Genomic DNA, 12,989 nt, shown 5'->3' with positions numbered 1-12,989 from the left:
TTCTTTCAGAGTGGACATTATGATATCAAAATGAAAACATAAACTCTAGAACAATAGCAAACATATTGAGTGCACCAAGTCATGTCTATTATTCATTACCCCATTAAAAGAAGCCTGTAATCTGTGACTTCTGAGGTAAGCCCTGTTAGATTCCAGTTTTCAGTCAAGCCTAAGGGATCACATTATTCAAGTTCATAATAATTTCTTGTTTGCGTGTTCCTTTTATTGCTATTGTGTTACTTTTCCTTCATAAGACAGCATATGAAGCCTGCATATTCTCCTTTCTGAACGAATTTAAATTGAGTAAGTGGCCATGTCCAGTGTAATGCTGTTCTTTTTCTTGTTGTACTGTACAGGGCATTGCAGACAGACTGGTCCTCTTAGACCTCTCAGAAGGGACTAAAGGAGGGACGATGGACCTTGACATCTTTAATCTGCCTAATGTCGAGATCAGCAAAGGTCTGATTATTTTGCTTAAAAGATGTTTGCCTTATTTTCTCTTGTATTGAGTCCTAGAATTTTTTAAATATACTTTATTTTTTAGAGCACTTTTAGGTTCATAGCAATATTGAGCAGAAGGTACAGAGATTTCCCATATACCCCCATCCCCACACATGCCTAGCCTCCTCCATTGTCAACATCCCCCTCCAGAGTGGTGCAATTGATAAAACTACCTTGCTACAACATTATCATCTACAGTCCATAGTTTACACTATTAGGGTTCGCTCTTGTTGGTGTCCATTCTGTGGGTGAGGACATATCTATAATGATGTGCATCCACCCTTATAGTGTCCTATGGAGTAGTTTCACAGCCCTGAAAATCCTAGCGTCCTGGAATTTTAATGATGAAAGCACATCAAAGATTACCTAGTCCAAGTCCCTCATTTTACATGTTGGCAGACTAAGATTCAGATCAGATAAGTGACTTACCCAAAGTCATAGAGAGATTGTAACTGATTATCTTAACAAGAGTCAGGCAAGCAAATACCATTCAGATTGGTCAGAGGATTTATTCTCTGTTTCTGACGTGCTCTTTAGTATAAATTTGTTTTCTTTGATTGCTTCCTTTCTCATGATATGTTGGTTAAGAGCACTGGTTTTAGAGTTTGACAGATGGGGGTTTGCATCCTACCTCTGCCACATTATAGCTCTGACACTTGTCAGATTATATAATCTCTCAAAGTTCAGTTTTATCACCTGTAAAGTGGCACTAAAACCTACATCTTGGTATATTGCAAGTGCTAAACCAAGATTTAAAAAAAAAATCACATTGCTTTCACTAAAAATATACTGTTAAAATAAATTTTAATAAGAATAAAAAGGGTTGGGCCAGCCCCCTGGCTGAGTGGTTGGGTTCATGTGCTCTGCTTCGCTGGCCCAGGATTTCACCGGTTTGGATCCTGGGCACAGACTTGGCACCACTTGTCAGGCCATGCTGAGGCAGCATCCCACATGCCACAACTAGAAGGACCCACAACTAAAAATATACAACCATGTACTGGGGGACTTTGGGGAGAAAAAGGAAAAAAAAATCTTTAAAAATAAAAGAATAAAAAGAATTTTTATATCATTAATAAATAAAATTTAAAGTATTAAAAAAGTAATTCTCATCTTATCTTTTTTTTTTTCTTTTTGCTGAGGAAGATTTGCCCTAAGCTAACATCTGCTGCCAATCTTCCTCTTTTTGTATGTGAGCCGCCACCACAGCTTGGCCACTGACAGATGAGTGACATAGGTCCACACCTGAGAACCAAACCTGGGCCACTGAAGTGGAACATGCCAAACTTCACCACTAGGCCACCAGGGTTGGCCCCTTACCTTATATTTTTGATTAAAAATTTTGCATATATTTTATAATGTACATAATATATTAGTACAGACACATATATATAGGTAAATACAATATTTTGGAATGTGGGCTTAAAAATATTTTATTACTAAAGATGTGTCATCAAAAAGAATTGGAAGACCATTGAACTAGAGTAATGCTGGAGTTTATTCTTATTTAATGATCTTCCAAAACCAGCTTATAGCTCAAGTCAGGTTGTAATATGTTATAGTTGTTTGGCTTTCCTTTGCCTTTCCATTAGGTCTCCTGTATTCCTTGACCATGTTTTCCAAATAAAATATCAAGACATGGTTTCACAAGCCTGAATGTACTAAGCACAACAGTGGGTGAGAAAAGTTGCAATTATACGTATAGGTTATGAAAACTGGGTGTAACAGTTCTGGGAAGCCTCTGGATCCCTGCAGGATACAATGAATTCAGTTTCCTGCTCTGAGAGAGACGAGTAGTTGCTTTAATGATCCTTTTGTAGACCTTGTATAGAGGATCCCTTGGGGAGCTAGGTGTTCTCTTGTGCCTGTCATTTCCAGGCACTAAAGTTCTTAAGGGACCTCTTAACTCTTCCAGAACACTTTAGGAAATTCTTTAGTACATGGACCCTAGAGGCTGTGAGGCCTTGTAGGACCTGAAGAAATTGTTTCTTCCTATGTGTCTCATTAACCATCAATAACTATTGTTTCAGATAATTGAAAGAATAGAATCCTTGGAGTAGATGTATAGTGCATGGTGCTTGCCACCGAGCAGGGAATGTTGAATGAGTCCACACCATCTTGGGGCACCTTTCCTTTTCCCCTTGTTAACTTTGGTTGTACATTCCTGATAGCACTTAATTTAATTACTGTTTTATGAAGAATCTTAAATATAATGTTAACTAGCATCTCATAAATATATAATATGGAGAAGCATTAATTTTGCAAAATTAAGCTCAGTAGTTTTGGAAATTTCGAAATAAATTTGGAAGTCATCAGTGACAGGCATTGATGACTGCAATTGACTGATCATCCTAAAGTTGTGCTTTTGCTCCATTTGGGTTTTTTTTTAAAGAGCTATTAAAACAGTTTGGGGAGGAATGTACATATTTACAGATGAGCATACAAATACATATACATACATACACAAAGTTATGCTTGTGTATGCATAGACTAAGTCTGGAGAAATACGAAGGAATTAAGAGTAGTTGCTTCAGGAGTCAGATTGGGGAAACTGGTTCTGCACTTGTTTTTTGCACTTAATATGTTTATCCCTTTATTTTTTTATTGTGCTAAAATACATATGACAAAATTCACTGCTGGTGACATTTAGTGCATTCACAATGTTGTGCAGCTGTCACCAGTATCTAGTTCCAGAACATTCTCATCACCCCAAAATAAAACCTGGTACCCATTTCCCTTCTCCCCCAGCCCTGGCAACCACTAATCTGCTTCATGGATTTGCCCCTTCTGGCTATTTCATATAGATGGAGTCATACAATATGTGGCCTGTTGTGTCTGGCTTCTTTCACTTAGCATAATGTTTTCAAAGTTCATCTATATTGTAGCATGTATCAGTACCTCATTCCTTTTTATGGCTGAATACTATTCCATGTTATGATATACGCATTTTATTCATTCATTTATCAGTTGATGGACGTTTGAGTTGCATCTTTTTCCTATTGTAGATAGTGCTGCTATGAATATTCATGTACAAGTTTTTGTTTGAACACCTGTTTTCAATTCTTTTTGGTTTATACCCACAAGTGTAATTGCTGGATCATTTGGCAATTCTGTGTTTAAATTATTGATGAATTAATAGTGTGCTTTTGAAGATCTATATAATAGCATATATAGATCTATTGCTTTGAACAGCTCAGATGGATGTCTGTCTCCTGTTGGTAGACATCTAAGTTGTTTTGGTTTTTTTTATTACAAATAATAGTTCAGAGAACATTGTAATATGAAAATTTTTGTGTACTTCTCTAACTAGTGGGATAAAGTAGAATTACTGGGTCAAAAGGTATGTGGTTTTTTTTTGTTTATTTATTTTTAATTGCAGTAACATTGGGTTATAACATTATATAGCTTTTGGATGTACATCATAATATATTTCGAATTCTGTGTAGGTTGCAAAAGGTATGTGTTTTTAGAATTTATATTATTAAATTGTCCCCAAAGAAGTATCAATTTATTCTGTCACCAACAGTATATGAGGGTTCCTGTTTCCTTTCTCTCGATTACTTTTATTCTATATTAAACATAACTAATGCAATAATTGTCCTATGATATTATTTTGATCATGTCGTTTCTTCACTAAAGACACTACTATGTTAATCTGTTTTCCCTTAATAATAGTAATAGTTGCCTTTTTTTTAAAGATTTTATTTTTTTCCTTTTTCTCCCCAAAGCCCCCCAGTACATAGTTGTATATTCTTCCTTGTGGATCCTTCTAGTTGTGGCATGTGGGACGCTGCCTCAGCGTGGTTTGATGAGCAGTGCCATGTCCACGCCCAGGATTCGAACCAACGAAACACTGGGCTGCCTGCAGCAGAGTGTGCAAACTTAACCACTCGGCCTTGGGGCCAGCCCCAATAGTTGCCATTTTTTAACGAATCAGTATATGTGTTAGATACTTTACATATATCCATACCCTGTTACTTCTCAGAGAGATTGTGGCTTAGGATATGCAGTTAGTAAGAGGCTAAGCTAGGTTTTCAAATGTAAGTTTGTTACCAATTTCACGATTCACTCCAGAAATAGTCTGTGCATATACAAGCATAAATGTTTGTGTCTATGGGTATATGCATGTATGTACATGGAGAAAAAGGTGTTCAACAGTTGTAAATGAAAAAATAAGTTGTTGTTCACATATAGAGTAAAGCAAAACTTGCTCAATAGCCAGTGGTTCTTAAAATATGGTTTATGGATTGATCATGTGTATCAGAATCACTTGAGGTGCTTTTTAAAATTACAGCTGCCTGGCATCCACCCCAGGACTATGGACTGTGAATTTCTAGGGGTGGAGCCTGGGAATGTACATTTTAGATAAGTAGCTCAGGTACTGCTTAGACTCATTAAAAGCAATATTTTTCACATTGTGAGTAGTGACACAGTTGCAGATTGTGGAATCACCATAGTGGATGATGACCAGCATTTTATAAAAATGAACTAGAATAATAGAAAATATCAAAGCACATATAGTAAGGATATTTTATGTAATGTTTTTGTTTTATATGTATACATATATGCATACATTGTCTCTGGGTTGTGATATAAAATGTATTTCTCCTAGCATGGGTCACAATCAAAAAAGTTTGAAATTTACTGTATTGAAATTGAGAATCATTGATTTAAGCCTTTCATTACCTGCTTTCTCCCTTTCCACTTACTCTAGGTGAGGACTCTCATTAGCCTCAACATGGCCTTCACACGAAACAACTTGTCACTTTCTCTTTAGGAGACCTTCCAGAGCAACCCTTTTGCTGATCACTCATTACTCTTCATGCTTTTAGTATTGGTGTCTGGAATTTTTGTATCATTTTTTCCTCTTACTGGGAAATTTTATCAATAGACATACATTTTATTTTTCAGACAATCCTCTCTAAAGGTAGAGATATAGCATAACTACTGAATTCATGGCCTTAGTTTGCCACATATGATGAATCTTGGAAAGTGTTGGCATTCTTTATACAACTCCAAAACCCAGCTCACTGTGGCAGTAATCATTAAAGGCACTAACTTGAACTGAGCAGTAATTCCCTACCTTCTTTTTTAATATGGGCACTCTTGTTTAACATAAACTATCCATTTCACCAGGAAAAAATACCCTTTCTAGTCATTGACTGCAAGATTGCCCAAAGCTACTGTGAAATCATTCTTTGGGGATACCCTCTCCCAACATAGGAAGATTTTTAATAGCTCTCATCTTAACACAATTTCTAAATTAAGGGTTATCATCATCATCAGAAGAGCAAACACATTTCTAAAATTTTGAGTCATAGTGAAAAATAACTTGAAAAGACGATATTCAGTAATTTTCTATTATAAGAAGAAGGGTTTAGCAATATATCAGGGAACCAGAAATACTTGTACTGTCTCCATTATTCAGAGTGATGCACTGGCTAGAATACTTCATTGAGATCTCCACAGCATTTAGATGTCATTCTTTGATTGCCTTGTTTTCCATGGTTTTGAATAAAATAATTCAGTAATGATTTAAAATGAATGTGTATTTCATTTATCACAACATCATCCTCGAAATCTGAGAACAGTAGTATATCAGAGCATGAGATTATTTAGTGGATCTTCTGACATGCTTGGTATTGGATTGGTATCCCTTAGTATAGCTATGACCAGCCACTGGTCTAGGGCCTATGATTAGGAAGCAGTGGCTTATCAGGAAGGATATAGTTTTTCTGGGCTACCTATGGAGATGGGATAGAGGTGAGAGTCTTGCGTCCTGGAAGTACAGATGCTAACTGACCCCTGGCACAGGAGGAAACTTTTCGCTGTGCAAATACATAAGTGGTAAAGTTAGGATTTGAACCAGGCAGTCTCATTCTGAAGCCCTCAGTTCTAATCCTTGCACCCTACTGTGTTATTGTTAAATAAACTTCTATTATAATCCTTATTGTAATTTATAGCATAGCTTTCCATAATCATGCTTAAGGTTCTTCCTAATTCTCTTTATAACTGTATAATCTTTTTCCCCTCATTAAATCACCAGCTTCTAAGGGAAGACATGAGCAGGAAGAGTCAAATAAAAATTTTCTGAGTGCCTACTAGGTGAAAAGAATTTAGTTGCCTGTGGGGCAGTATTTACCAAACCTAGTTGTGCATCAGAATTACATGGGGAGTTGCATTCCTGAGAAATATTTCCCCTTACCTATTTAAATAAAATCTTCAGAACATGGGATAATCTGTAATTTTATTATGCTTCCCAAGTTATTCTTAAGCACCCAGCCTAGCATTTAAGAACTGCTTCAGGGGACTGATAGAAATGGAAGGCTCTCTACTTGGCCGGAAGCAGGTTAAAGTTTAGATGGAGAGACACACAGGCAAGATGTAAACAGTGATTCATGACAAGAAGGGAGTAATGAGGTGATTTATGATTGGTTGCCAAGAGACTGGAAAGACAGGGGAGACTCCTGGAGTTGACTGGAGGGAGATATTACTTTCAGCTAAGTCGGACTGAGAAGTGCTGGGTCTTCCAGGACTGGGGTGATGTGGATTGGCAGAGATGGTGGGAAATGTACCAGTTGCTAAGTGACTGGATCTTGGAGATGGAAGGATGAGTAAGATAAACAATCGCTGCTCTCATAGGACTTAGAATATGTTTAATGTAGTAAACAATTAAACAGATAGTTATTAAACACATGGTGAGTGCAGTGAGAAACATTCCAGATGAAAGAATTTGAGCAAAAGCCAATATCAGGAAAGTGAGAGAAATTTTCTGAGGAAGAACATAAACCAATTCAACTTGAGCCCAAGGTTTACCTAGGGGGATATAAGAAATACTAGCTTCCAGGCTCAAAAGAAAAGAGTAAAAGGCTTGGGAGCTTGAGGGGAAATCTTACGGAGTAGGAAGCCTTTCTTGTTCTTTTGGAAGCATATTAGACAGCTACCACTCTGTTTACTCATAGGTCAACCTTGAGGGTGAGGGCGTTTCTATTATTCAAAGTAGAGGAAGCTAAAGGGGGAAAAGAAAAATGATCCTGGCAAGATAGGTCAGGGCGAAATTGTACGGTCGTAAATTGAACTGTTTACTGATATTTAATAGTAATGGACAAGCCACCTACTCTCTCCAGATATCAATTTACTCATGTTTATGAGGATGGAGGACTAAGTTTCTAAATATAGAATAGTGCTTAATAGCACTCTGAAGCCAGACTGCCTGGGCTTGAATTCTAGTTCTACTTACTACCTCTGTGACTTTGAGCAAGTTACTTAACTTCTCTGTGCCTCAGATTCCTCATCTGTAAAGTGGGGATGATGTTACCCCCTAGTGTGTTGTAGATTAGATTGATTGAGTAAATATATAGAAAGCTCTTAGAACAATACCTGGCACATAGAAGTGGTATGGAAATGTTAACTGTATACTTTCCAGTTCCAGTGTCTTCCAATTCTTGAGGTTTTAACTCATCACCAGGTATCTACTCTGAACACTAGAACACAGGAATTACTTGAGGACTCATGAAGAACCATAATTAAACTCCAGGACTCTGTTTTTGGATCTTCCCTCCCCACGACTGTGTCAGAATATGAACTAAACTTGGATAATGCACTTCTCAATGGACACATTGCACAAATGTTTCCTTCTGAAACTTTAGAAAGATGGCCTTAGAGGCTTAGTTAAGATATAAAGCCTGGAATCTACTCATTGTCTCCCTGGAATGCTAATATTCATTTAGGAGTGTTGACTGGACTGATGCCATTCTAGTTACTTTATTATTTTTCTGTTGTTTCTGATGCTAATAATGCCTGGCCACTGTTTTGGCATGCACTTACTATAAAACACATTGTGTAATAGAGAGTAATGTGAAAGCACATGTGTGCTTCAGGATCAGAGGAGTGGAGCTAGGAATGGCTTTTCCTAAGTCCTAACAGTTGCTTACCTGTAGGTCCCACTGAAAACACCTAAAACCAAGGACACTGCGTTTCAGTATAAGAAAAAGTCGATAAAAAATGACCCAAGACATTTTATCTTGATTTAAAGATTTTCAAACTATTTTTTTCCTCTTTGGAGTAGAATCCTTAATAAATGAAACAGATGCAAGCAGAGGTCAAAGTAAACAGCTTGGAGCCGTGCCTACCAACCTTCTTTCCACTTATTCCCACTCCTCCCAGATGGCCTCTGAGTCACTTTCAAGGAACTCTAGGACTCTACACTCACCCTTCAAAAATCAGTGATGTGATTGATTATAGGTTCATTTTGCCTATGGCATATTACTTATTTTCCTTAAGAAAATTGTGAATTACATGAAAAACTAAGTCCTTGTTTGTTGGTTCTGGATCCTGTAATTTATTTTCTTTGTCTTTATTGCTAACTTTCCCCCCTTGACTCCCTGTGGAGACGGGAGTGATCTGAGGGCAAGTGTGCCTAAAAGCTCTCTACTTGTAGAAAAGAAAAACAAGAACAAGAACTTGATTAAAACCTGTATCTTGAGCTCAGACTGTTTCTTTTTATTCACTAGATTTGTCTGCCTCTGCTCATTCCAAGGTGGTGATCTTCACGGTTAACTCTTTGGGTAGTTCTCAGTCCTACCTTGACGTGGTGCAGAGCAACGTGGATATGTTCAGAGCCCTTGTCCCCGCTCTGGGACATTATAGTCAACATGGTGTCCTGCTTGTTGCATCACAACCAGGTAAAAAGTTTTATTTTAAATTAATCTGATGGCTCAGTGCATCGATAGAATTGCCATTACTGATAAAAGTCATAAAACTAGATTATAAAGGGACAGACTATTCAGTTAAATTGCTCTTATAATGAACAATATAGGTATTTCCATATCCTATCAACCAGGTACTTCTTATGACTGGCATTAACTGGAAAGTTTACAACTTACAATTTTTATGTAATATTACCATTATTATGTTCCAGGTTGTTAGCCATGTCTTCCTCAGTGAGAAGATGGTAAAACACTCAAGAGAAAAATGCAGTGGCTTATATAGCGGACATTTTGTTAACTCTGAAGTGGCATAAAATGTTAGTGAGCATGCCAGTGTGCATTTTTAACATTTTGTATTTTTTTTTTAAAGATTTTTATTTTTTTCCTTTTTCTCCCCAAAGCCTCCCGGTACATAGTTGTATATTCTTCGTTGTGGGTCCTTCTAGTTGTGGCATGTGGGACGCCACCTCAGCGTGGCTTGATGAGCAGTGCCATGTCCCCACCCAGGATTCGAACCAACGAAACACTGGGCTGCCTGCAGCGGAGTGTGCAAACTTAACCACTCTGCCACAGGGCCGGCCCCAACATTTTGTATTTTTTAAATTGTTTCACCACTGTTTTGGTTAAAAAAGAAATGTTTTCAAAGAATTAGGTGGTACTGGAATCAGGTTGGTGAACAGCATTTTTAATGTTCCCAGTATAGGGTGTAGTATGCATTTCACTTGTTTTCCTACAGGAATTGGTTGAGGGACATTGGTCTCTTTAAACCTGACATCCTTTTGGCATGGCAGAAAAAAGTAGTTGTGTTTTTGTTCTTAATGCTGTACTCCTTAGTGGTGGTACATGAATCATTATTTTAATTTAAAGATAGAAATGTAGCTTAAGAGATATAAAAAAGAACTTGATCAATGAAAAAAAAACTTAGGACTCTCTAGTTTTCTGTACCCAGTTTTCATCCTTCTTGCTTAACTATTCTAGGAAATTATCTGTTTTCACTCTTAACAATTTATATTTAACAACAAAGGGATGTAAAATCATGCTGATACCTGGTTAGTGTTTTTAATATACATTAAAAATATATTATGCCTCACCGTACATTTAGGACCTAAGAAGAGTGTATAGAAGCTCTAATATACTTAGTAAATAACAAATATTTTGTTTATGAAGTAGGCTAGAAGTATATTTTTAAAAATCTTTACATTTTCACCTTGTATGTGATATTCAGTGGAAATCATGACCTACGTGACATGGAAACTGAGCGCATTTCCTGCAAATCGAGTGATTAGAATTGGATGCAATCTGGATTCACAGAGATTACAATATATTATTACAAATGTCTTGAGAGCACAAACTTCAGGAAAAGAAGTATGGGTTATTGGTGAACAGGGAGAAGACAAAGGTAAGAAATACATTTCTATTCGTTATGTTGATAACCGAAATCACCAGTGGCCACGCTCTCCGGGTGTGTCTGGAGACTCCAGGATTGTGGAGCTTAGCTGGATCTCGTTCCACATTTGAGTGCTTTTTGTGGACCAGGCCCCATATTGTGAAGAGACTTTCACATGTGTCATTCTCATTGTATTTACTTTTCTCTAAGTTTAAGATTAGGCAAGACCCGTTAGGTTTTATTTTTTTTAATTGAATTTGAGAGACCAGGATTAATTTGAAAGTTTAATTTTCTAGAGAGCAACATTTCAATAAACCCTAAAGCATATACATCACTCTTTCCTGTACTTTCCCCACCCTTCAACCTTGCTTACCTTTCCTAAGTTCAGACTTTCTCCCTAGGTACATACCTCCTCCCTGTTTCTCACCTTTTTAAACAGAATTTCCACCCTTTGTTTATCCTTATGGCCTTTCTTACAGCCACTTGCTCTGTCCCTCCCACAGAAAGCATCCATTCCCCAGACTGCAAAGCCCTTTTCCTATCCCAAAGGAACGCTTTCCCTACTTGACTTGAGAATCTCTTCCTTTACTCCTTTCTTGTTTCCCTACGCTGGGAAGTCACGTTGGTCAGGTGGTAGAAGTCCTGTTTATCCTCATTTTGTTCATTTCTTTCCCCAGTTTTATTGAGAAATAATTGACAAATATCACTGTATAAATTTAAGGCATACAGCATGATGGTTTGATTTACATACATTGTGAAATGATTACTACAGTGGTTCAGCTAACGTCCATCTTCTCATATAGATACAATAAAAAGAAAGAAGGGAAAAGACTTTCTGCTGGTGATGTGCATCGCACAGCAGTGTTGGCCCTCGGCCTCCCGTTGTACGTTGCATCCCTGGCTTTGTTTAACTCGTGACTGGAAGTCTGCGCCTTTCACCACCTTCCTCCAAGTCTCCTTCCCCCACCCTCTGCCTCGGGTAACCGTAGGTCTCTCTCTTTTTCTATGAGTTTGATTTCTTTTTTATATTCCGCATATAAGTGAGATCATATGGTATTTGTCTTCCTCTGTCTTACTTGTTTCACTCAGCACAGTGCCTTCACGGTCGATCCATGTTGTGCAAATGGTAAACGTTGGTGTGATATAAAAGAAGCATAGAACATAGTCTCTTCCTTCATCATACTTAAAAATTATTTTAGAGCAACAAACAAAATATTTACAAGAAAATATTTACAAGAATATATACAAGGGTTTACATATGATCCATATATTTACAAGATTTAGCTAACACTAAAAGTATAGGATACTATCTGATTAAGTGCCAAAATGAGTATTAGTAGACTAACAGTGCTGAGACACTTATGAGTGAGCATTTAACATGAGTTGAAATGACTGGAGAAAATTATATACAGGCCATCATTGAACTGGACTTTGGAAGAATGAATAGGATTTGAATAGATAGCAAAGAATGAGAAAGACGTTCTAGGAAAAGGAAATCAGACGAGGCAAAGGCACATAGTTAAGTATGACATGTTCATGGGATAAAAAATCTAGACCAGTCGTTGCAGAAAGTTTCAACCAGATAAGCCTGGTTGGAATCACATTTTGGAGATCCTTGAATATCTGATCAAAGAGTGGGAAAGTAGGGGCTGGCCTGGTGGTGCAGCGGTTAAGTTTGCATGTTCAGCTTCGGCAGCCCGGGGTTCCCTGGTTTGGATCGCAGGTGCGGAGGTAGCACCACTTGGCAAGCCATGCTGTGGCAGGCGTCCCACATATAAAGTAGAGGAGGATGGGCACATATGTTAGCTCAGGGCCAGTCTTCCTCAGCAAAAAGAGGAGAATTGGCAGGAGATGTTAGCTCATGGCTAATCTTCCTCAAAAAAAAAAAAAAAAAGAGTTGGAAAGTGATTCTCAGGCAGGGGGAACCCTTAAAGGTATTTGAGCATGACAATGCTATGATGAAAAGGTAATTTGGGGGAAATTAATCATCGCTTCTTCCTTTGAAATCCATTACTGTAACTTTATTCAGCATTAGGTACTGAAGGGCAGAGCACGATGTGGAAAAGAACTTCTCTGCCCATGAGGAAGTGATTGTTTCACTGGAGAAAGACCACACACATTAAAAGTTAAGGAGTCAGCCATAGCGCCACGAAGCAAATCACCTGCTCAAAACTGTTTTCTTAGAATCTAAAGCTTCCTCTATGCTTTGATGCCATTAACACAAAACATTAACAGTGGTCACATCTGGGTTAAAGATAGCTTTTAAAAATTTGTACTTTTCTGTGTTTTCTACTTTTGTCACTATGGATATGTAGTATTTGTATAATTTTTTTTTATTAATGTTATGATAGATTACAACCTTGTGAGATTTCAGTTGTACATTTTTGTTAGTCACG

General features: G+C 37.5%; 1 protein-coding gene across 10 annotated transcripts in view; it reads left to right on the top strand.

Moving 5' to 3' along the window:
• UEVLD (UEV and lactate/malate dehyrogenase domains) overlaps positions 1 to 12,989 on the top strand; it is a 57,602-nt gene that overhangs the window by 33,879 nt on the left and 10,734 nt on the right. For 8 of the 10 annotated variants that reach the window (XR_011441170.1, XM_005612210.4, XM_005612212.4 and 5 more), the window contains 3 exons: positions 357 to 459; positions 9,012 to 9,182; positions 10,432 to 10,605. Coding sequence is in view for 8 of the 10 variants with exons in the window: in XM_005612210.4 (XP_005612267.3) it covers positions 357 to 459; positions 9,012 to 9,182; positions 10,432 to 10,605 (448 nt within the window). In the remaining 2 variants the exon portion in view is untranslated. Of the gene's footprint in view, positions 1 to 356; positions 460 to 5,212; positions 6,040 to 9,011; positions 9,183 to 10,431; positions 10,606 to 12,989 lie in introns of those variants that run through there. The other 2 variants (XR_002809371.2, XM_023646165.2) reach the window with 2 other exon arrangements.

The sequence above is a fragment of the Equus caballus genome, chromosome 7 (genome assembly GCF_041296265.1).
Source record: "Equus caballus isolate H_3958 breed thoroughbred chromosome 7, TB-T2T, whole genome shotgun sequence".
NCBI lineage: Eukaryota > Metazoa > Chordata > Mammalia > Perissodactyla > Equidae > Equus > Equus caballus.
Note: the sequence above shows the minus strand (reverse complement) of the source record. Positions and strands in the feature narration are given on the sequence as shown.